The 25,562-nt window shown below is 34.3% G+C and overlaps 1 protein-coding gene and 1 long non-coding RNA gene across 7 annotated transcripts in view; both read left to right on the plus strand.

Annotated features, from left to right (window-relative positions):
• Positions 1–4,286: 4,286 nt before the first annotated feature.
• On the plus strand, positions 4,287–12,132 carry LOC147843283 (uncharacterized). Of its 2 annotated transcripts, XR_015496529.1 has the most exons (5): positions 4,387–4,585; positions 10,700–10,814; positions 10,921–11,005; positions 11,563–11,634; positions 11,985–12,132. It is a non-coding gene; the product is annotated as an uncharacterized LOC147843283 (long non-coding RNA). The 2 variants fall into 2 exon arrangements; XR_015496528.1 differs by lacking the exons at positions 10,700–10,814; positions 11,563–11,634 and having other exon boundaries at positions 4,287–4,585.
• Positions 12,133–12,852: 720 nt separating this feature from the next.
• hnf4b (hepatic nuclear factor 4, beta) overlaps positions 12,853–25,562 on the plus strand; it is a 28,666-nt gene continuing 15,956 nt past the window's right edge. For 3 of the 5 annotated variants that reach the window (XM_087258843.1, XM_087258845.1, XM_087258846.1), the window contains exons 1-5: positions 12,853–12,950; positions 13,105–13,238; positions 20,294–20,477; positions 24,094–24,188; positions 25,316–25,419. In XM_087258843.1, coding sequence (XP_087114969.1) covers positions 13,124–13,238; positions 20,294–20,477; positions 24,094–24,188; positions 25,316–25,419 — 498 coding nt within the window. In that variant the 5' untranslated portion in view covers positions 12,853–12,950; positions 13,105–13,123. 5 annotated transcript variants of the gene reach the window in all.

The following is a 25,562-nucleotide window of genomic DNA, read 5'->3' on the forward strand; positions in this document are numbered from 1 at the left end:
ACTACTTTTACTGTTTATACTGCAACATGGCATATAATAGTGCATAATATGTGATTTGAAATGCACCTCTTGTGTGTGTGAAAATGGCGGACCGCTCATCTGCATTGAAGATGTCTGGAAAAGTCATCGGTCGAGGCCGGTTTGGAGTCTGAACGGCCTGCCGGTGTTGGCGGTGTCCGTGACAGGTCCTCTCCTGGTGCGCTCGCTCCCATGATGAATGGCCACCTTTCTATTCTTTATTGCTCCACTAAATCATACAACTGCCATGTGTTTATAACCCGTTTTTTTCACCAGTTTTTTTTATCCCTTCTCCTTTTTTTGGAATTAAACTACAGGCGTCCTCTTTTTTCTAATAGGCAACATACATGAGTACCGGTCAAAAGTTTGTGATCAGAATATTATCAATGGTTTTAAATAACACTCTTCTTGTCCTCACCAAGTCTTCATTGATTTGATCAGAAATCACTGTTTTGGATTGACGGATTAGTTTGGAAACCAGCTCTCACTATTAGCTGCTTACTGTATGTTCAGTGTTGGGTGTAATAAGTTACTGAGTAGCTAGTTACTATAATTAGATTACTTTTCTGCAGACAAAAAGTAAAGTAAGGGATTACTTTTCATTTTCAGGTAATTTAATTACAGTTACTCATAATGTACTTGATAAAATACTGTACATAAATTCAACCGTTCTAGATCAATCATTTAAGAGAAGCAGTATAATTATTGTATCAAGCAGATACATTCGTCAATATACGTCAATATATGGAATGCGTTAAAAATATTGTGTCATTGCTTTTTAACTCTTTTAATATTCTTTATTATTCTGAAATTGTTGTGTTTTTATGAAGCTAAAATGTCCTGTTTGGCCAACGCAATCTCACGACAATTCTATCTTTTTGATTTAGTGGCTAATTCGTAGAAGGGGCTAATAATGTTGACCTTAAAATGGTTTCTTAAAAATTGAAAACAGATTTTAGTCTAGCCGAAATAAAACAAATAAGACTTTCTTCTGAAGAAAAAATATTATCAGACCTACTGTGAAAATTTCCTTACTCTGTTAAACATCATTTGGAAAATATTTGAAGAAGAATTCTGACTTCAACTGTACATGGTACTTTTAAAAGGTACTGAATAAAATGTGAATATGTAACACTGATGATGATAATAATAATCCTTAAATTAATCTCGAATGATAATCTGAGACTGAAGACTGGAGTAATTATGCTAAAAATTCAACATTATTTTAAAGAAATAAATGAAAGCGTAGGATCATTACGGACACATACCCAGGTCTACATTTCTGGGGACTGCGAAATACGTAACAGGAGATACGTCTGCTCGCAGTTTTTGTTTTTGCAAACCCACCAGAGGCTGCTGTGTATGCTTTTTGATGAGCTCAAATTTCACTTGCGCATCCTCTTCTTTCGTAAACACACCAGAGGGCGCTATATAGACTTTAGCCGACCTGGCCAACTTGCTGTTGACTGACTGACTCACCGACTGACCCACCCACTTCCCTAACTCTACCGATAGTGTTTTCTAAAGCAATCTAGAAAAAGAAAAGCAGTCGCAGCCATGTGATTTCACCATGTTTTCAGCCTGTTGTTTATTTATTTATTTAGCTTTTGTTTTACTTGGTGAGGGCAAGGCAGTGGAGCAGTAGATAGTGCTGTCGCCTCACAGCAAGAAGGTCGCTGGTTCGAACGTCGACTCAGTTGGCGTTTCTGTGTGGAATTTGCATGTTCTCCCTGCCTTCGCGTCTGTTTCCTCCAGGTGCTCCCCACAGTCCAAAGACATGCGGTACAGGTGAATTGGGTAGGCTAAATGTCCGTAGTGTATGAGCGTGTGTGTGAATGTGTGTGTGGAAGTTTCACAGAGATGGGTTGCGGCTGGAAGGGCATCCGCTGCATAAAAACTTGCTGGATAAGTTGGCGGTTCATTCCGCTGTGGTGACCCCGGATTAATAAAGGGACTAAGCCGACAAGAAAATGAATTAATTAATGTTTTACCTGGTTTCTAAAACTGTTCTTCGACGGACTCTAACCCTGTCATTGCGGTCAATTCCGCTCTGAGTACCAAGTCCATCGGCATACGAGGCGAGCCACTGGGCAAACTGGTAACACCGGAAAAGTCGTCCATAAGGAGGTAAGCAGTCTGCAGTAGCGTGAAAAGGAGCAAAAGCCATTGGTGGTGTCATATCACCCTATAGCGTTCATTTCAAAGACAAAATACAGCCATACGTAGCTCTGGCTGCATATTTTATGCTCTCCAGAAACGTAGACAGGGGTACATATCCACAATAAGCGTGTGTTAAAAAACATCAAAAGTCTTACTTTAGAGACATCTACGTTTTTTGTTACGTGAACTGCAGACTTTCCTCCATCCACTACTATCCAATAATCATGTCCCCGCATTCGCATTCATGGCTGGAATTGCTGTGCATATTAAAAGGTCTGAAAAATCTGCAGCTTCATTACTGAAATGGTAGCAAAATGGACGCACAAAAAACCATTAAGTCCCTCCAACTAAAAGTCTTGATGCTCTAACTAATAAAGTGAATATTTGGAGTGGTTCAGTATTGTTGATAATTCAATTGCGCAGAGCTTAATGACTAGACGGTGCGATGCATCAACCTCCTTTATTCTACACCTCCTGCTCCTGTACTTTTTACTCTCAGATTTTTTCCCATTAAGAAACTGGCCCAGTAATGATACAGTGCATTATTTCAGCTATTGCTTTTCGGCCAAATTAACTGAGGTCTGTGTAATATATGTAGCATGGATATGATACAGTCTCCATCTCCGAACCATAATCATATACTTTCTGCTGCCTGATTACTACTAGAGATGCTCGTTCCTACTTTTATTTTTGAATAAACCTGAGCACTGTGTATTTCCAAATGATATCCTGTTATTGGTCAGAATATTAAGTCTTTTATTTGTTGTGTTTGACAATCAATCAGGATTACTGAACGTTTTATTGATTATACTGAAATATTTTACTCTTTTCGATTCTTTTCCACTAGAGTGTCGCCTATTGGTGATTCTATGCTCTTTATCACAGCTCTGCCAGTGAAAGTGGTTGTGCTCAAGCACATCAAAATGAAAAGCTTCTTGAAGGGGCGGGGCATGCCAGACAATAGAGAGCATTTGATTGGTCAGGATTTGATGAGAAACTGTCCCTGCTGAAAAATCCAGCTTAAACCAGCCTAGGCTTGGTTGGCTGCTTTTAGCTGGTCGACCAGGCTGGTTTTAGAGGGGTTTTGTCCATTTCCAGGCTGGCTTCCAGCCATTTCCTGCCTGGTCTTAGCTGGTCAGGCTGGAAAATGACCAGCTGAATCCAGCTAAAACCAGCTTGACCAGCCCGGTTTAAACTGGACATAGCTGGTTTTAGCTGGGCTCCCAGCCTGGCTTGGTTAGTTAAGCTGGCTTTAGCTGGTCATCTTTTTACCTGGTCAGGCTGGAAATGGCTGGAAACCAGCCTGGAAGTGGCCAAAACCCCTCTAAAACCAGTCTGGTCGACCAGCTAAAACCAGCCAACCAGCCTAGGCTGGTTTAAGCTGTTTTGTTCAGTAGGGGAAGTATGAGGTGTTGTTAATGAAACAAGCTACAAGCTTAACTTGTTTATATCAGCTTTACGTCTTCTAAACACTCATTTTGTCGCTGTTTTGGTGCACACTAACTTATAGATATCCTAAAAATTAACAATGCTGATACGAACATCTAAAAACCTTTACTTTAATCTTATTTTAATCTCATGGGACCTGTGATGTGTTTTGAAATGTGTACTTTTATTCGATGTTTGATGTAATTCGAAACACATAGTATATAGTCTCTTCCCTTTTTAAAAAAAAAAACAGGCAATAGCATTTTGTTTTACCCAAATTTTGTATAGAGGTAAAGTTGGTTTTATGTTCGCACATTTGTTCATTTAGCATTCTCTGTATTGTTTACCATGTTACCTTGAATATTTAATCGGAATTAGCATGCAAGTATGACTTCTAAACAACATTAACACTATCTAATTCACTGTGAACAATGTTGTACTTGGCTGCTAATATGATTTTCCTATTTAGAATTGGCAAAGAATACTTTTCTGAAATTATATTATTAAGTAAAATGTCTGAATATACATATATAAAACCAACTTTGCCTCTTTAAATTTTGTCTCTGTTTTGGTGCGCACTAGTTTGTAGATACCCTAAAACTAACAATGCTAACACCTAAAATGTATTTTAATTTCATGGGACCTTTTGTAACCCTGCCATTTGTATTAAAATATTTGGGGAGGGGAAAAAGACGGAGTTTGAGATGCCAGGCGGCAGATACGGAGCAGCACCGACATCATCTTTTATTTATGTTTGGCTAATGGCTCGAGCCGCATTACAGGCTCGGTTGTGACAGCACTGAGCAACAGCCAAGTCCAATTCCGCTGCTCTGCACACTTTACCTTTAAAACTGTGAAATACAGCCGTACTGGAGCATCAATCAGCCTTCAGTCCACACATGCGGACAGGTAGAGCTGCACCTGCGACGAGTAAATCCTGCTGCTCTGACAGAGTCTTACAGAGGCAGATTTAAGACAGGTGAGACACTTACTTCAGTCACTTATATATAGTAGAGGAAAGGAGCTCTGCAATCTGAACCTCTGGTATCTGCCTGGCTTTTTGCTTTTGTAATGGTTGGACATGTTTCATGCTGTTCCACCGTAAAGAGATGCATATGCTTTTAGTTTTGGTGTTTGTTCGGTCTGTGAATGATCTTCAGAAGAAAAAAAAAAACTGCAAGCGAGGTTTTGATGTATAGTCTGTACTTTGTCTCCACCTAGCGATTATATGGGAAAACATTAAAGGCCAATGCTTTGTTATAATTGCTTTGTAAAATAAAATAAAATAAAATAAAATAAAATAAAATAAAATAAAATGCATTCAGATGTATTAAACATTCACTAATAATTGTAGCATAATTAAAATAATTGTTCTTTCAATAATATTAAATAAAGTGATGGACCACTATTTAAAATGACTAAAATGATTATTATTAGTAGTAGTAGTAGTAGTAGTATTATATTCACAAAAAAAAATCTAAATTCTATCAAATAAATTGATAATCCGGGATTCTCAAAAAGCGAACAATAATGATTGTATGACTATCCAAAATTACAAAAAAAATGTAGTTATAATTTCAAATAAACCAAATCCATTTCAGGCTATTGTTTTTTAGCATAAATGTATCACTTTTTTAATGACTGATTATTATTATTATTATTATTACTATCATTAAGAATAAAAATAATGTAATTTTCATTTAGATAAAATAGTATAAATTATTTGATTATCCAAGGTTATCAAAAACTGATAAAAAAAAAACTGCAGCCTAATTAAAACCATTACTTTTTAAAAAAAACAAAATAATATTAAATAAATAAAAAGCAGCACTAATCAAAATTTAAAAAAAAAAATTATATTTATTTTCAAAAAAACACAATTAAATTGAAGTGTCTAACTATCCAAAATTGAAAAAAAAAAGTTTGTAAATAAAATTGAATCAAAACATTTCTATTTTATTAATTATATTTAGCATAAATAGTCAAATCCAACAATACTTACAATTACTAAAATATATTAATAATAATAATGATGATAATAATGTAGATTTCACTAAAATAAAGAAGCATAAGTTAATTAAATATCCAAAACTGGTTAATAATTGCAGTCTAATTAAAACCACTGCTTAATTAAAAAATAATAATAAATAAATAAAAGACAGCACTAATCAGAATTTTAAAAAATATGCTAATGATTAATTTCCAATTTTTTTTTTTATTCTTACAATTGCCTGACTATCCAAATTTAACAACAAATACGGTTGTCATTTAAAAACAGATCAAAACATTTGTATTTTATTCATTAGATTTCAGTATAGTTTGCATTAGTCAAATCTAGCAATACTTGCAAATACAAAAATATACTGAATTAATTATAATAATAATAATAATAATAATGTAGATTCTCCAAAACTGACAAATAATTATAAACATTGCTTTATTAAAAATATTAAATAAATAAAATGCAGCAATACTCAGAATTTTAAATTTTTTATTTAATTGTAAAATACATTTACATTAAAGTTGCCTTACTATCCAAATTTTAAAAAAAAATGTGGTAGTAATTAAAAATAAATCAAAACATTTATATTTTACCCATTATATTTCAGTAGCATAAAATAGTCAAATACTCACCATTACAAAAATATAATATTAATAATAATGTAGTTTTCTATAAATTATAGTGTAAATTAATTTGATTATCCACGATTCTCAAAAACTGACTAATAATTACAGTCTAGTTAAAACCATTACTTAATTTAAAAAATGTAATAAATAAATAAAATGCAGCAGTATTCACAATTGCAAACATTTACTAGTAATTACTTTGCAAATTTATTTTTTAAATTGCCAATCCAAATTTAACAAAAATGCAGTTGTAATTAAAAGGAATCTAAACATTTCTATTTTATTCATTATAGTTGCATAAATAGTCAAATCCATCAATACTTACACTTGCAAAAAAAATACAATAATAATAAAAATAAATGTAGTTTTCAAAAAAAAAAAATAGAGTAGTATAAATGAATAGTTTTTTCCAATATTCAAAATCTGACCAATTGTTGCAGCCTAATTAAAACCATTGCTTTATTAAAAATAATATTAAAGTCAATAAATGCTGCAGTATTCAGAATTGCAAATCACATAATTTTTTTCCCAATAAAATACAATTAAATTAAAGTTGCCTGACCATCCAAATTTATCAACAAATGCGGTTGTAATTAAAAATAAATCAAAACATTTATACTTTATTCATTATATTTTTGTATACACTGAAAAAAAATATTCAAAGATGATTATATGGATTTACCTCTATTTTACCTCAAGTGGTTGTAAACAATTTATTTGTGTTGAATTTAAACAAATTAAGTTGATAAACATTAATAAACTTAATTTGTTTGTTTAAATTCAACACAAATAAATTGTTTGCAACAGTTCTGCATGCAACACTTTTTTTCCAGTGTATTTAGCTAAATAAATAGTCAAATTCATCACTACTCACAATTACAAAAAAAATTATTAACTATAATAATAATAATGTGGAGCATAATTTCTACTATTAATTATAGTCATTTTATCTAGGAAACATTTTTTAAAAATAATTCATGCTTTTATCAAGATTGGACTACTGTAATGCGCTATATTTTGGGATCAGTCAGAAAACTATATCCCACCTACAGCAGTTCAAAATGCTGCAGCAAGGCTTTTAACCAGCACCAAAAAATATGACCACATTACACCAGCTCTGTGCTCCCTGCACTGGTTGCCTGTGCACTATCGTGTCACAAATTTTTCTGGTTTTTAAATCTCTAAATGGCTTAGCTCCTTCCTACATGTCAGACATGTTGACTGAACATCAGCCTGGTCGGTCTCTTCGGTCATCAAACCAGAGACTATTATATATTCCAAAGTGGAGGCTGAAATGCAGGGGTGACCGGGCTTTCGCAGTAGCTGGTCCTACGTTGTGAAATGCTCTGCCCCTCTGTATTAGGTCTATTTCATCTCTGTCTGTTTTTAAATCTAGGTTGAAAACTTGCCTTTTTGATTTGGCATTTTATCAGTGAAAATTGTTTGTTTTTAGCTATATTAGCTATTAGTGATAATTGTTTGTTTTAGCTATAATTTTATACTTGTTGTTTGTGATTTATTGTTCAGCACATTGGTCAACCTTTGGTTGTGTTTAATAGTGCTATATAAATAAAATTGACATTGACATTATTCATTTATTGTCCTTCGGCTTAGTCCCTTTATTAATAAGGGGTTGCCACAGCGCAATGAACCACCAACTTATCTAGCAACCGCCAACTTATCCAGTTTTACACAGCAGATGTCCTTCCAGCTGCAACCCAGTACTGGGAAACATCCATACACTCTCATTCACACATTTGTTTACAAATGATCAAAATTATGTTTATAAACTACAGCAAAGGTTATTAAATTCACCTAGAGGGGCCAGAGCACCCAGAGAAAACCCACGGCAACACGGGGAGAACATGTAAACTCCACACAGAAATGCCAGCCGACCCAGCCGGGATTTAACCCAGCGACCTTCTTGCTGTGAGGCTACAGTGCTAACCACGGCGCCACCGTGTCGCCCCTTTATTATAGTCACAGAATTTAATTTAAGTTAGAGTAAAAATCGCATGACTACACAGAAGTAACAAGAATGTTCTAATCCAATCCTTTTTATTTCCTCTGATTTGTCAAGCAAATGATCAAGAATTCAGACTGCACTGCTCTGAGCTGATTTTTCAGTATGAAACAGCAGCAGTTTTGAGCCGTGCAGTGACTGACAGCTTTTTATGATCTATCAATCTTCTGAATCGTGGTCTGTGTGTGTTATGGTGAGTTGAGGGACGTCTGACCCACAGACCAGCGTGACATTTACTGAAGGAGCCACGCGCACCACGGAAATCCCATTACAGCAAACCATGATGGATCTGTTCTTCCAAAGAAAGCCATATGCTGCCTGACATATTGTTTGTTATCATTTGTAAAGATAAAAATAAATAATTTTCATTTTTATTTATCTATCTATCTATCTATCTATCTATCTATCTATCTATCTATCTATCTATCTATCTATCTATCTATCTATCTATCTATCTATCTATCTATCTATCTATCTATCTATCTATCTATCTATCTATCTATCTATTTATTTATTTAAGACTATTTTAATCTATTTATTTATTTTATTTTTTATTTTTTACTTTATGTATTTTATTATTATTATTTAAATGTATTTATTTTATAGTTTCTTTTTTTTTAATATTATTTGTTTATTTATATCTTTTCATAAAAGACATGTTTAATTTTTTATTTAATTTTATTATTATTATTATTATCATTATTTTATAATTTTTTTTATTATTTTAATTAATTTGTTTAATATGTCTTTTCTTTTTTCTGTCTCATATTTTTTCTGTTTTTATTTTAATTTTTTTATTATTATTTAAAAATATATATTTTATCGTTTCTTATTTATTTACTCATTCAGTCAATCAATTATTCATTTTCTTTTCGGCATAGTCCCTTTATTAATCTGGGGTCACCACAGCAGAATAAACCGCCAACTTATAACCACCAATATTATTTTAATTAATTTATTTATTTCATTGCTTTATTTATTTATTTATTTTTATTTATTTAATATTGTTTTAACTCATTTATTTATTTTATCTTTTCTTTTTTATTTCATTATTTATTTTATTATTATTATTTTGATTTGTTTATATTATTGTTTCTTATTTTGTATTTTTTATTTAATATTATTTTAATTTATTTATTCATCTTGTGTTTTATTTCCTCATTTATTTATTTATTTGCTATTTCATTTAATTTTTTTTCTTTATTTGTATTTTCTTATTTATTAAATTTTTTTTTATTATTTTAATTATTTTATTTTATATTTTCTTTTTTCTTTCATCATTTATTTCATTATTTTTATTTATTTATTTTAAAGTTTCTTATTTATTTGTTCAATATTATTTAAATTAATTAATTTATTTAGTTTTTTTCCTTTTTTCTTTCATCATTTTTTATAACTATTTTAATTCATTTATTTATTTCATCTTTTATTTATTGATATTTTTTCTTTGTTATTAATTTATTGTTATATTGGTATTGAGCAGAAAAGTAACAAGACTTCTAATAATATTCAAATTTATTAAAGGGATAGTTCACCCAAAAATGAAAATTATGTCACCATGTATTCACCCTCTACTTCTAAATCCATTTCACTTTCTCTCTTCTGTTGAACACAAAGGAAAATAGTATGAAGAATATTAGAAACCTGTAACCATTGACATCCCCTGCATTTTTCCCCTACTATGACAGTGAGCATTTTTTTTACATTGTTTATACAGAACTGTATAAAGGTTGGGCGACACTGTGGCTCAGTAGTTAGCACTGTCGCCTCACAGCAACGAGGTCGCTAGCTCGAGTCCCAGCTGGGTCAGTTAGCGTTTCTGTGTGGATTTTGCATGCTCTCCCTGTGTTGACGTGGGTTTCCTCCAGGTGCTCCAGTTTCCAAAGACATGCGCTATAGGTGAATTGAATAATCTAAATTGGCCGTAGTGTATGTGTGTGAATGAGTTTGTATGGGTGTTTCCCAGTACTGGGTTGCAGCTGGAAGGGCATCCGCTGTGTAAAACATTTGCTGGGTAAGTTGGCGGTTCATTCAGCTGTGGCAACCCCAGATTAATAAAGGAACTAAGCCGACAAGAAAAAAAAAATGAAGGTTTGAAACCGCATTTGTAAAGAAATACTACATTACCCATGATTCTGCACCAACAGGTGAGTGTGTTGAAGAAGGGCTGGAACCAAACTGTGCAGGGCTGTGCAGTTTGGCATCCCTGTATTAGGGCATAGGGATGAGCCTTTCCGCATGGAACAAAGTAAGAAACGGTGTATTTTGTGTCATTTATTATCTAAACTACACACAGCTGTGAGAGAACTAAAATAATTATTTAGATTAGAAGATTTTTAGAAGGTTGACCGAAAATTTCTTTGGGGAAGCAACCACTGTGAAAACCCCCTTATGAAACCTGGAAAATCCAGAAGAGTTTATTATTTTGAGTTTCTTTTTTAGGTGGAGCATGTCCAGCGTTTCGCAGAGAAAGTATGTTAACATTATATTGAAATATCTGTTTATATCTTCCAAAACAACTAACCACAGAATGAAGGGATCAGAAGAATGTCAACCGGTAAACATGTTTAAAAGTTCAATTGACCAAAAAACTTAGCGAGTTTACATTGTAGAAATTCTGTTTCAAAAGTTCACACTTAGATATTGCTCAATGATGTTGGCAGGTTTGGCATGCTGTCCTAGGAGAGAACCCTGAGCTTGGAGATAATTAAAAAGAAGGCTCCAGCCTGGTCAATGCGCATTTAAGAGGTACAAGATAATTTAATTAGTTTAATTAATTAGTTTAAAATAACTTTTCTTTTTTCTTTTTCTTTTTTTCTATCTTTTATTTTTCCTTTTTTATTAATTAATTAATTTATTTATTTATTTTATTATTATTATTTTAATTTATATGTTTCTTCATTTCTTATTTATTTAATCATTTATTTAATATTATTTTATTTATTTATCTTATGTTTTATTTCCTTTTTTATTTATTTATTTACTTTATTAATATTATTTTCATTAATTATTTTTTCTTTTATTTATATTTTCCTATTTATTTATTTATTATTTTAATTTATCTATTTTAGCATTTCTTATTTATTTATTTAATATTATTTTAGTTTATTTATCTTATGTTTTATTTTTTTCCTTCTTTATTTTTATTTTATTTTATTATTATTACTTTAATTTATTTATTTTTCTTTTCATTTAATTAATTTATTTAATATTATGATTTTTTATTTATTTACAGTATACAACATACTTTGTACAAATTCTGTTTCAAGAGTTCACACTTATATATTGCTCAAGGATGTTAGCAGGTTTGGCATGCTGTCCCGGAAGAGAACCCTGAGGCGTCTGGTCAATGCGCATGAAAGGGTAGACGAGATCAGGTTGTTTATTTTAATTATTTTAATTAATTTGTTTAAAATAACTTTTTTCTTTTTTTTCTATCTCTTATTTTTCCTTTTTTATTTATTTATTTTATTATTATCATTTTAATTTATTTATTTTATGATTTCTTATTTATTTATTTAATATTATTTTAATTTATTTATCTTGTGTTTTATTTTTTTCCTTCTTTATTTTTTATTCATTTTATTATTATTACTTTAATGATTTTTTTTCTTTTTATTTATTTTATTAATATTATTTTAATTTATTTATTTACAGTATACAGCATACTTTGTAAAAATTCTGTTTCAAAATTTCACACTTAGATATTGCTCAACGATGTTAACAGGTTTGGCATGCTGTTCTGGGAGAGAACCCCGAGCTCGGAGATTACAGAACCCAAGGCTCCCGCCTGGTCAATGAGCACGTAAGGGGGTACGAGGTCAGATTGTTCTCGAGAGCTCCCTGAAATGGTTCGGCTTTTCCTTAATTATCAGGTGCAGCCCTAGAGGAATAGACCATTAACCACACCAGCACATACCCACGTGGTGAAAGCTCAGCTCTGGCAGCAACCATTAAACACCAACAGGTGTCAGGGTAAACTCCAAAACCTCCAGTACTATACTGGAGAGATTATCATGAACCAAAGTTTACTGACTACTACACTTTTTAGCATCCAAAAGCTTTTTTGGTGGGACAGGATTCTTGACTATTGTGTGTTGATGCAATTCTCTGGCGAAAGACTTGATTTTATTGAATCACATGATCAAATCTGAATGCAGAAGATGAGAAGGAATGTAACGCAATAGCTTGTTATCATGCTGCCTTTGATCAATAGCACCGTTGACCTGATAGCAAATACAGCAAAAGGGCAAAGTTTAAAAAATAAAAGCTACTAGCTAATCCTCTATAATGAAGACGAAAACAATGTGATACAGTCTTCAAATCAAATCAACACCACATCCAGATCAACCACGCGAATCTCACGTAGTCCTCACGAGTGCTTCTCAATGAACGTTTTCAAAACCAACATAAAGCAACCAACAACACTTTGCTATCTTGCTGTTACCGAGCAATAAATATACTCCTGATGTTATTTCGCATTGAAAAGTGACTCATGTTTACCTGATCCAGATCCCTCCCCTTTATGGTTCCCTCTACACTGATAAGAGCACAGCAAACACATAGACATTTGGCCAAATCTCAGTCTCTCAATCAGTCTGCTTCTGAAGAGTCTTGGGCACTAATTACCGTATCAAATACCTCCGGTTCAACTCCAAGCGACTTTCGACAACAACTTCTTAAAGACATCAAGGTGATTCCAGCATTCGAACTCCATATATTGGAAAGGAAAGACTAACAGATCCGAGAGGTCACTGACATGCTGGAGTGTTTACGAGTTTTTGATGGACGCTGAGTAAGTTGCTGGTTAGCTTTTTTCATGGTGTGCTGTTGATTCTGAGATACAGGCCGAATCTTGACTTCATCATGAAGATCTCTGGGTCGTCTCTTGACCTGAGTGTGACGGAGTATGGAATAACCCTGGACCCGACATTCACCATGCTGGAGTTTGACGGTCTACGTGTTCTGCCTGTACAAACAGGTATGTGTCTAACCTTTGCTCTACTGACTCATTACCCAGTTATTGACTCAATTGTAGCGATGAATTCTGTAGACAAGCCTCGAGGATGATTGAACACCCTGCTGACAAGACTAGATGAGATCAACTAGGCTTGCTAGTTAGTGCTTGTTTTGTGTTGGTCTTAGTTGCTTAGTTTCGTAAACTAGCATGGGCCTTTTAAAATAAATTGAGTCTTGCTGGTTTGGTTAGCTAGTCACTGGCATACTTTTTAAGAAAAATACAAATGTTTTAAAAGTCTAGTTTTGAGCCTTTAAAAATTGCTTCTTATATTCATATTGCTTTTATCTGGTTAAAAAAAAACTTATGCTGATTAAAGGTTGAATTTATTTAGTCAATATGTAACCATGTGTGTTTACATATCTTAAACATAAGCTATCAACAAGCAATTAAGTTTTTTATAAATCTTCAATATTATTTTGAGAGCAAAAGTTTAGTATTTTAAATTCTATGAAAACAAAAATGTACTAATATATATATATATATATATATATATATATATATATATATATATATATATATATATATATATATATATATATATATATATATATATAATAGGTGTGCATAGATTAATTTCTTTTAATCTATATTAATCTAGATTAAAATGGCTTATTTTAATTTTAATTCTGCCGGGGGCAACACAGTGGCGCAGTAGGTAGTGCTGTCGCCTCACAGCAAGCAGGTCGCTGGTTCAAGCCCTGGCTTGGTCAGTTGCCGTTTCTGTGTTTGCATGTTTCCTCCGGGTGCTCTGGTTTCCCCCAAAGACATGCGGTACAGGTGAATTGGATAGGCTAAATTGTCCATAGAGTATGTGTATGAATGAGTGTGTATGGATGGGTTTCCCAGAGATGGGTTGCTGATGGTAAAACGTGCTGGATAAGTTGGCAGTTCATTCTTCTGTGGTGACCCCAGAATAATAAAGGGACTAAGCTGAAAAAGAAAATGAAAGAATGAATGTTTAGAAATGTGTTGAAAAAATTGTATCTCCATTTAACAGAAACTGGGGAAGAAAACAAACAGGGGCTAATAATTTAGGGGGGTTAATAATTCTGACTTCAACTGTATATAAATATAGAGAGTGTATATATATAAATATATATATATATATATATATATATATATATATATATATATATATATATATATATATATATATATATATATATATATATATATATGTATATGTGTGTGTGTAGTGAATATAATTTAAACTTTTCTTATTATTAGTTGTATTAATAATTATTAGTAAAAGTAGTTATTTTTAATTAATTACAAAAATATAATTGAAAATGCATTTTAAAATTAACAATAACTAATTTGTTTGTGCAATTGTAACCAAACTATTAATACACACACACAAAAAAAAAATCTTAAATAAAAACTCAAGAATTTAGATCTTTTACAGTCTAAAAAAACTTGAGTTATTTTAAATCAACAGTGGGTCAAATGTGAACATTCCCAACTTTGGGTTCAAAACAAAACCGTTGAAATATAAAAACAATGAAGAAATTTGTTCTTTTACACTAAAAAGATGCTAGGTTGTTTTAAACTGACATTGGATCAAATATAGACAAACACAACATTGGATTAATTATTTTAACTCAATGATTTGGGTTTGTTCATATCCAAAGCAGAATGAACTGCCAACTATTCCAGCATATGTTTTACGCAGCGGATGCCCTTTCAGCTGCAACCCATCACTGGGAAACACCCATACACACTCAATCACACATAAAATACGTCGTATTTAGCTAACCCAATTCACCTATAGCACATGTCTTTGCACTGTGGGGGAAACTGGAGCACGCGGAGGAAACTGACGCCAAAACGGGGTGAACATGCAAACTCCACACAGAAATGCCAACTGGCCCAGCCAGGACTTGAACTAGCAACCTTCTTGCTGTGTGTTGACAGTGCCAACCACTGAGCAATCTTGCTGCCAATGTAATAATGCATTCTCTTCATTACAATATCTAACCTGAGCGTTACGGTGGCAAGAAGGTTGCTGGTTTGAGCCTCGACTGGGTCAGTTCACATTTCTGAATGAAATTTGCATGTTCTCCCCGTGTTGACGTGAGTTTCCTCCAGGTGCTCTGGTTTCCCCCACAAGTCCAGAGACATGCAGTACAGGTGAATTGGTTAAGCTAAATTGTTCATAGTGTATGAGTGTGTATGGATGTTTCCCAGAGATGGATTGTAGCTGGAAGGGCATCTGCTGCATAAAACATAAGTTGGTGGTTCATTCCACAGTTGCGACCCTTGATTAGTAAAGGGACAAAGCCGAAAAGAAAATAAATGAATAATATCTAAGGCTAAACCTCCAGAAACTAAATCAAAATCCACATCGCTGACCTAGTTGACAATCCTTCAGCTGCACATCTCGCTCTGGTGACCAGCTTTCCAAACACAATTTACACTTGTTGACCAGCAAGGTCTGTCTTTTCAGCAGCAGAGTCTTGTTGGAATATGATTGATGTTGCATTTGAGTTGCGTACACGCTACATGCACGGCTGAGTTAAAACATAAACACAAAGATAAATGTTTAAAAGAGGCCTGTCAGCAGTTTGTATGCGTGTCTGCTGCCAATGAACATGGAGAACCCAGACGCAAGCCAAGTAGAGCATGTGTTGAACTGCTCTGGACTCTAAACTCTTCCATACTCGAGTGTTTAGGCCATTTACTGCACAAAGCAGGGCGCTAACAGCTAAATTCACTGTGACATTAGCTGCTTTAGCATGAGATGCTGCAATTTTAACTATACAGTGGTCAACATATATAAGTACACCACTCACAAATCTCTCATTTAAATTCATATTTTTCATAGGAAGCTTATATCTGTGCATATACATTAGATTAGTCAGTACTGAAGCCAAATCTGGAGCTAATCTAACAAAATAGCTTATGAACACGCTCCAAAATTACTACACTCAAATGTATATGTGAGAGAAAAACATTTCAAAAAGAGTGAAAATTCAAGAGAAACTAAAGATTTATTCAATTTGGCTGATATTTTGTAGATTGTAAGATTTTTTCCAAAATCTTGCATGAATTTAAATGTTTTATCTTTCTATTTCTATAGATTTTCAGTGACTAAAATATAATTTTAATAAATATATTTGTTTAATAAATTGGTTTTGTATAATGTGTTTGTGTCGCTCCTGTCAGCTAAGAGCAGGAATCGGGGGCTACAATTCGCATAGGCTCACCAATATTGGACAATAGAAGATTGGAGAAACGTTGCCTGATCTGATGAGTCTCGATATCTGCTGCGACATTTGGATGGTCGGGTCAGAATTTGACATCAACAACATGAAAGCATAGATCCATCCTGCCTTGTATCAATGGTTCAGGCTGCTGGTGGTGGTGTAATGGTGTTAGTACCAATTGAGCATCATGTCAACGCCACAGCCTACCTGAGTATTGTTGCTGACCATGTCCATCCCTTCATGACCACAGTGTACTCGTCTTCTGATGGCTACTTCCAGCAGGATAATGCACCATAAAGCGCAAATCATCTCAGACCTGTTTCTTGAACATGACAACCAGTTCACTGTACTCAAATGGCCTCCCCAGTCATTATATCTCAATCTAATAAAGCATTTTTGGGATGTGCTGGAACGGGAGATTCACATCATGGATGTGCGGCCAACAAATCTACAGCAACTGCGTGATGCTATCATGTCAATATGGAGCAAAATCTCTGAGGAATTTTTCCAGTACCTTGTTGAATCTGTGCCATGAAAGATTACGGCAGTTCTGAAGGCAAAAAGGGGTCCAACCCATTACTAGTAAGGTGTACCTAATAAAGTGGCCGGTGAGCATATATGATCTATATTCACTGATAAATGGATAAAACCATTCATTTTCAAAATGGGCACTGTACATACTGTATAAGAGGACTTTTAAAAAGCTTATACACACACATACACACACACACCAATTCAACCTTCTCCAACTTTCCATTATAATCTCATTTTCTTATATCATTAGAAGTGCTGCTGATTCAGATATGCTGGATCCATCTTAGCAAAGCACACATGCGTGGGTGCCAGAAGCATTGTGGACTCTTAATATAATATAACTGCCCTTTGAACCCAGAGGCGTTCTGTATGTTAGAGCGCATTACCTCTCTGAGTGGCTTTAAAGTGCTGAGTGTATTATTTGCATACATTAGGCTTTATTCCTGCATCGGTTAAGTGAAGATGTGACGTTCACTGACTTGGGATGGCAATCACATTTAATGCAACACATGAGGGAATTGAATTAGGTTTTTAGCTAACACTGCAAAATGACCTGGATGGAGTCTTTTTACTGACCTGTTTAATTGAATGGAGTTTCTCTTATGCAAAGTAATAAGCGCAGACACTCTGTAGCTGGGTGGATAATCCACTGACTGATTGGACACAGTTGGAATTGCGGTCATTACCTTCAGGAGTGCGCAACAGGTGGACTGTCCGATTATTATTAGCAATGTTTTTGAACCCAGTGGTTGGGTTTGTCCATATTTGACTCACTTTGTGTTACAATGACCCAGTATTTATTAATTTTTTTTTTTTTTTTTGAGTGCATGTGAGTCTTCTGGGAGGTGGCATGGTGGCTCAGTGGTTAGCACTGTGGCCTCACAGCAAGAAGGTAGCTGGTTTGAGTCCTGGCTGGGTCAGTTGGCATTTGTGTGTGGAGTTTGCATGTTCTCTCCGTGTTGGTGTGGAATTCCTCCGGGTTCTCCGGTTTCCCCCATGAGTCCAAAAACATGTGCTATAGGTGAATTGGGTAAACAAAATTGGCCATAGTGTATGAGTGCGTGAATGTGAGAGTGTATGGGTGTTTCCCAGTACTGAGTTGAAACTGGAAGGGCATCCGCTGCGTAAAACATATGCTGGAATAGTTGGCGGTTCATTCCGCTATGGCGACCTCTGATAAATAGGGGACTAAGCCATAGGAAAATGAATGAATGAATGAATCTTCTTCTGAGATATGGTGACTTATTTTTATTTATTTATTATCTTTTAAACTAAAAAATTAAATAAAATAAATAAATAAAACAAAACACAATAAAATGAATAAATGAACAAAACAAAATAAATAAACTAAAAATTATAAAAATAAAACTAAAGTAAATTTATAAAATGAAATGAAATAAATAAATAAAAACATAAATAAATAAAAATATTTCATTATTATTAAATGAATAAATATTAAATAAAAAATAAATAAATACGTAAATTAATTAAATTAAATAAAGCGGTGTCTCGATGGCGCAGTGGGTAGCGCGATAGCCTCACAGCAAGAAGGTCGCTGGTTCGAGCCTTGGCTGTGTCATTTAGCATTTCTGTGTGGAGTTTGCATGTCCTCCCCGTGATTGCGTGCATGGGTCTTCTCCAGGTACTCCGGTTTCCCCCATAAGTCCAAACGCATGTGCTGTTGGTCAATTGGGTAAGCTAAATTGTCTATATGTGTGACTGAATGGGTGTTTCCCTGAATGGGTGTTTCCGACTAAGCCGAAAAGGAAATGAATGAAAGTAAAATAAAATAAAATAAAATGGACAAGTCCAACTGCTGTGTTAAATCATTACATTAAATTTTAAGCCCAACTTTACTTCAGTTCATCCACATTTTTTCAAGTGGTGCTCGCTGCAGAGACATTCCAGCGAGCTGAGCTCCAGCGAGGGGGAGCTTAAGCTTGAGCTCCACCTTTTTTGCACTTCTTCTACGAGTGATGTCACTGGGGGTAGGGTTAGGGGTGGGGTTGGTGTACGCATTAAAACAGCTTACAGGAGGCAGAGCGAGAGCTCATGCTCCCCCTCGCTGGAGCTCAGCTCTGCTCAAATGGCTCTGCAGTGAGCACCCTCTCCATTTTTTACCCAAATTTGGGTAAATAATTTTTTTTTCAGTGTACACTATAATTATTGAGTGATCTTCAATAAGAGTGTGTCTCGTGTATCACATAGCACTTTTGAGCTTCTTCGAGAACCATTCAGAGTTATATGTAATCATTTAGCAGAAGCTTTTAAAGCAACTTACAATTGAGGAGGCATTCAGCGATTCAACAAGAAGAGGCAATACACACAAAAAGTGCTAATTATTATTAGAGGAACTGTTAGTGCTCAGAAAATTAAGTGCTAGAGTAAGGAGGGGGAATGTTTTGTTTATTTTGTTGTTGTGGTTGTTGTTGTTGTTGTTTTTGTTGTTTTAGAATGAAGAGTGTTTCTACAGGTGGTTTGTCAAGCCCACTCAACAGTGTGAAGCTCACTTAAAAAAATACAATGTTTTTGTTTGTTTGTTTATTTTTTCGCTCGTTTGAGATGTTGAGTGATCGTAAGAAAGTGTCTGGTGCAAATGTGCAAAATTAAGGAATTTTTGCTTAAATTGATAAGAGTCTGTTCTACAGGTGGTTTGTCAAGCCCAGTGTGAGGCACACTCAGAATTGTGTTATGTTGAGGTTGTCATGTGGTGTGATTTGGTGTGGTGGAGGGGGAGAGAAGATGGGGTCCTGGTTTTGTTCACAAAACGTATTGGTCAAATCTATTAAAGTATGTGTAAAATGGAGGGGGGAAAGAATGGAGAACAACAATAGGGTTCTGGAAGTAAAAAGTGCATGACAGCTATGCTCATTCATGTTTGCTATTTCACAACTGGTTCATCAGATTTACAATTTTTTTTTAGGGTAAGTGGTTGCAAACAATTGATTTGGGCTGAATTTCAACAAACACATTAGGTTGAACTTGACTAAATTTAACTTGTTTGTTTAAATTCCGCCCATATAAATAGTTACCACTTACCTAAAAATATTGTAAATCCAATTAATCATTTTTTTTTCATTGTAGATTAATTGGCCAGCATAATACTTGACAATATTTCTGATTTTACTATGCTTTGATTAAATAAATAAGTAGTCTTGATATCAGAAGAGATTTTTTTCGAAAACACTGACAACTTTCACTGGCCCCAAACTTTTGAATGGTTTTGCATATGAACTCAAACTAATTGTGTTTTCCCACTCTATTTTTCCATCTAAGATCCACTAATGCCAGGTCACGCGTCTGCATCAGTCCCCGTGGTGGTCCCACAGCAGAGCAGCATGAGTCTCTGTGCCATCTGCGCAGACCGAGCCACTGGAAAACACTACGGAGCGTCCAGCTGCGACGGCTGCAAGGGCTTTTTCAGGAGGAGTGTGCGCAAGAACCATGCCTACACATGCAGGTGAAACCAGTATCACATATAGCTAAGTCAGAATTATTAGCCCTCTTGAATTATTGTTTTGGTGTAACGTCACTTATCAGTCATTCTGGAGTCCTTTGGCTCTTGTACCCCAGACATACTTCCTCTTTCTCCAGCCCTTCTCTGCATACCCAAACTGAACAATTAAGTGCATCTTCAATATATTTCACAACTTCTACAAGCATCATGCTCCTTGTGACCTGTCTAGACTTCTTATTAGACAGCGGTCTGGAACAAGGGTCCCCGCCCTAAAAAAATTCTTCTTCTTCTGCTTTTTGTCAAAAGTTTCTTCTGAAAAGTATGCAGCACAGTAAAAAAGAAGAAGTGTGTCTGGTCAATATATGGTATCATACAAAAGAAAGAGATTGATTAATTTGTGGTTAGTCTAAACATATTTCTAATAAAAAATAAAGACACAAAAGTAATAAAAATAAATTCCTTTTTTTCCCAAAAATACTAGTATTCAGCTTAAAGTGACATTTAATCCTTAACTGATAATTTAATCCATAAGAGGGCTAATAATATTGAGCTTACAATGTTTTTTGTTTTTTTAATAATAAAAACTGCTTTTATTCTAGCGGAAATAAAGCAAATAAAACCTTCTCCAGAAGAAAACAAGTTATAGGAAATACTGTGAAATATTCCTTGCTCTGTTCAACATTATTTGGGAAAGAAACAAAATTAACAGGAGGGCTAATAATCTTGACTTCAACTGTACACATGCAGATGAAACCAGTATCACATTCAGAACTGGCTACTACACTGGATGTGCTTCCTCTACCAAAATTAACCATGGATTTTACGGTCACACTTTACAATAAGGTTCATTAGTTAATGTTAATTAATGCATTTACTAACATGAACAAACAATGAACAATACATTTACTACTGTATTTGTTCATGCTAGTTAACGTTAGTTAATGAAAATACAGTTGTTCATTGTTAGTTCATGTTAACTCATGGTGCATTAACTAATGTCAACAAGCATGGACTTGGATGTTAATCATGCATTAGTAAATGTTCAATTATGATTAACAAATGCTGTACATGTGTTGTTCATGATTAGTTAATGTAACTAAATGCATTAACGAATTAACCTTATTGTAAAGTGTTACCTATTTTACTATAGCAAAAAGTGTAGCAAGCATGTTTTGGTGATACTCAATATACAATATTTATGAAATCCAGTGAAGGAAATCATATTGACACTAAATAAGATACTGTATTTAAAGTAAGGTAAAAAAACAGGGTTATTTTTTGATGAAAATTATTATTATTAACTGTTAAAAATATCTATTTGAAAAAATAATCTAGAAATAAAATGTGAGACAATAAACTAAAAAACAGCTAAAATAGGATTAAGTTGAAGCACCAAAATTACTGGAAGAGGATAAAAAATGTATTTGAGCTACATAAAGCTAATTAGTTATCGTTTTTCTATTCATTATCATAGTATAAATAAGTAATTCCGTATTTAAACAACACTACAGGGCATTTAGCATACTATTATCATTTAAATTTAATAAATAAAATAGAAATTCTGATTAAATCATGTCATCTCATTATACATACTGTTTATGAGGGATTCGAGAATTGCAAAAAAACAAAAACTTTAACGAAAGAGTTTTGAATAATAACACAAATTATATCAAGTCATCTCTTAAAAATAATGTTTGTTTTTTATGTATTAAGAGAAATGTTGACACAGTAAATGTTAACTTCAAGACTCTCACTCTGCTTCCTGAGTCATGCATTCAGCTTTAATTGTGATGAAAAAATATTTTTGTGTGTGTGTGTGTGTGTTTACTCTACAAATTTAAGTAAACATTTGCATTTATTTATTTATTTATTTATTTTATTTTATTTTATTTTATTTTATTTTATTTTATTTATTTATTTATTTATTTATTTATTTATTTATTTATTTATTTATTTATTTATTTATTTATTTATATTTTATTTATTTATATTTTTGTTACAGGCTTATTCCAAAATGGATTAAATTCATTTATTTCCTCAAAACTCTACGCACAATACACCATATGACAATATGAAGAAAGATTTTTGAAATTGTTGCAAATTTATTAAAAATAAAAAACCTGAAAAAGCACATGTACATCAGTATTCACAGCCTTTGCTCAACACTTTGTTGATGCACCTTTGGCAGCGATTACAGCCTCAAGTCTTTCTGAATATGATGCCACAAGCTTGGAACTTGTTTTGGGAATTTTTCCCCACTCCTCTTTGCAGCACCTCTCAAGCTCTATCAGGTTGGATGGGAAGCGAAAGTGTACAGCAATTTTCAGATCTCTCCAGAGATGTTCAATAAGATTTAGATCTGGGCTTTGGCTGGGCCACTCAAGGACATTCACCATAATCACATTGTCATTATGGGGGATTGTGTGGAAAATGTTGAGGAAATAAATGAATTTAATCCATATTGGAAAATGAGGTAACATAAAGCAATGTGGAAAAAGTAAAGCGCTATCAATACTTTCCGCATGCACTGTAAACCTGCATAAAAATCTTCCAAGCACTGATTGAAAAAGCATGTGATTTGCTCCAAATGATGTCACTTCCTCTGGTGGGAAACCAGTGCATGGAGCCATGTTATTTGTTCTTCTCTTGTTAATTTAGACTAAATTAAACACTGATAGCACATTAATTATTTGTCACTAAGACATTTCAATGAATTTCCTAAGTCAACAATATGATGAAAATGCATCCAGTTGTTTTAGACATGTACTGTAATGCCTGTTTTGAGATTAGCATCTAGAGCTAAATTACAAAATATGGAAAATGTCAACTCTGTTGTTAATGATTTATTAAAAAGATTTACTAATGAGTAGGGCCAGACGGAATCTGCGGATGTTTTTCGCTATTTTTGCGGAGTATTTTGGTAAAAATCTGCAGATTTTTGCGGAATTATTTTGGGAGTATCCAGTATCAAAACTAAAACCTTAATACATGAAATAAAAAGTAATAAATTACTGAATAAAAACTGAATAAATTTAGATTTACACTTTAACTCAAGTTAATAAACAGAATTAATGATGGGCTAAAAATCTGCAGAAATCTGTGGAATTCTGCGGAAAATCTGCAGTTCCGGTTGGGCCTACTAATGACTTAAACAACAAATATGAACCAAATAAAATCTTTCCCATCACATTCAAGCATCGTTTCGATTACTATTTTACATTAACAATGAATTCAGTTTACTTGTATTATACATTTGTTGTATGTCATTCCAATATAAGAAAAATGAAGGCACTATATATCCTGTATATACCAAAAATGAAATGTGATTTCACGGAGACTCACACACATATCATCCTTGTGGCAGGAGTCCATCTATAAATGATCACAGTGTCCTATAAATAAAATAAAAGTGATCTGTGGCCACTTTCATCAGAACTTGTAAGAGCACGACCCCAAGTGTTTCATTGGATCTGTTGAAATGTGAGAATTGCAGCAGTCTCGATATTTTTCTGTCTTTGTGTGTGTGTGTGTGTGTGTGTGTGTGTGTGTGTGTGTGTGTGTGTGTGTGTGTGTGTGTGTGTGTGTGTGTGTGTGTGTGTGTGTGTGTGTGTGTGTGAAGGTTCAGCAGGCAGTGTGTGGTGGACAAAGACAAAAGAAACCAGTGTCGATACTGCAGACTGCGAAAGTGCTTCAGAGCCGGCATGAGGAAAGAAGGTGAGCACAAAAAAAATAAAGGAGTCAATTTCATTTGAGTTTACGGTGCAGTTTAAAGAGTTTCTGCAAGGTCACAGAGCTGGACTATAGGTCTACATATAAACTAATTGAGTTATTGGATATATCCCAATGCTTATGAATGTCTGCATGGCTCTGTGAATTAGAGATATTGAACAGCTGGGTGAGCTCAGACTATTACTGCACAAGGCAATTCCCAAAACCATCATATCAATATGCATTTTAATAATCTCTGAAGGTTAAGAGCAAAGACGTTGTGTAAAGGTATCTGGGCTGTGGATTTAAAATGTAAAAAGTACAAAACCAGTAAGAAAGGTGACAGCTTTGGCCAAAGTTTTAAAGTAGGTGCTCCGATTTCCACTACAGTCCAAACACATGTGTAAACCCTGCTGGTCCAATGCCTCCCAACCCGCTCCGAGCTGGTATTGAACCGGCGACCTTCCGCATGGGAGTCGGTTGCTCTACCAAGGAGGCTAAAGACCATGGCCTCTAGCATCACTAGCTGGCCTCCGTTACACATGCGCTATAAGTAATAATAATAATAATAATAATAATTCCTTACATTTATATAGTGCTTTTCTGGGCACTCAAAGCGCTTTACACAATGGGGGGAATCTCCTCATCCACAACCAGTGTGCAGCATCCACCTGAATGACGTGACGGCAGCCATTTTGCATCAGACCGCTCACCACACACCAGCTGATTGGTGGAGAGGAGACAGTGATGAAGCCAATTGGTTATGGGGATGGTTAGGAGGCCATGATGGACAGAGGCCAGTGGGCCGATTTGGCCAGGATGCCGAGGTTAAACCCCTACTCTTTTCGAAGGACATCCTGGGATTTTTAACGACCACAGAGTGTCGGGACCTCGGTTTAACGTCTCATCCGAAAGACGGATGAGACGTTAAGTGAATTAGGTAACCTAAATTGGCTGTAGTATATGAGTGTGTGAGTGTGTTTCCCAGTACTGGGTTGCAGCTGGAAGGGCATGCGCTGGGTAAAACATATGCTGGAATAGTTGGCGGTTCATTCCGCTGTGGGGACCCCTGATATATTGGGGGGTGAGAGGAGGGAAAATGAATGAGTGTGTTGTTTATCTGTGTCTCTCAGCTGTCCAGAATGAGCGCGACCGAATCAGCTGTCGGCGAGAAAATCAAGGAGTCGGGACTCTCACCATCGATGTGCTGATGCAGGCAGAGGCGTACACTCATCAGGTCAGCTTTCTGATCAGTTCATCATCTAAACAATAATTTTTAAGAGAATTGTCTGTCCAAGACATTTAAATACCTATTATACAGTTAAAGTCAAAACTATTAGCCCCCCTTTGAATTTCCTTTTCTTTTTGTAATATTTCCCA

The sequence above is a fragment of the Danio rerio genome, chromosome 7, assembly GCF_052040795.2.
Source record: "Danio rerio strain M-AB ecotype USA chromosome 7, GRCz13ab, whole genome shotgun sequence".
NCBI classification, from domain to species: Eukaryota; Metazoa; Chordata; class Actinopteri; order Cypriniformes; family Danionidae; genus Danio; species Danio rerio.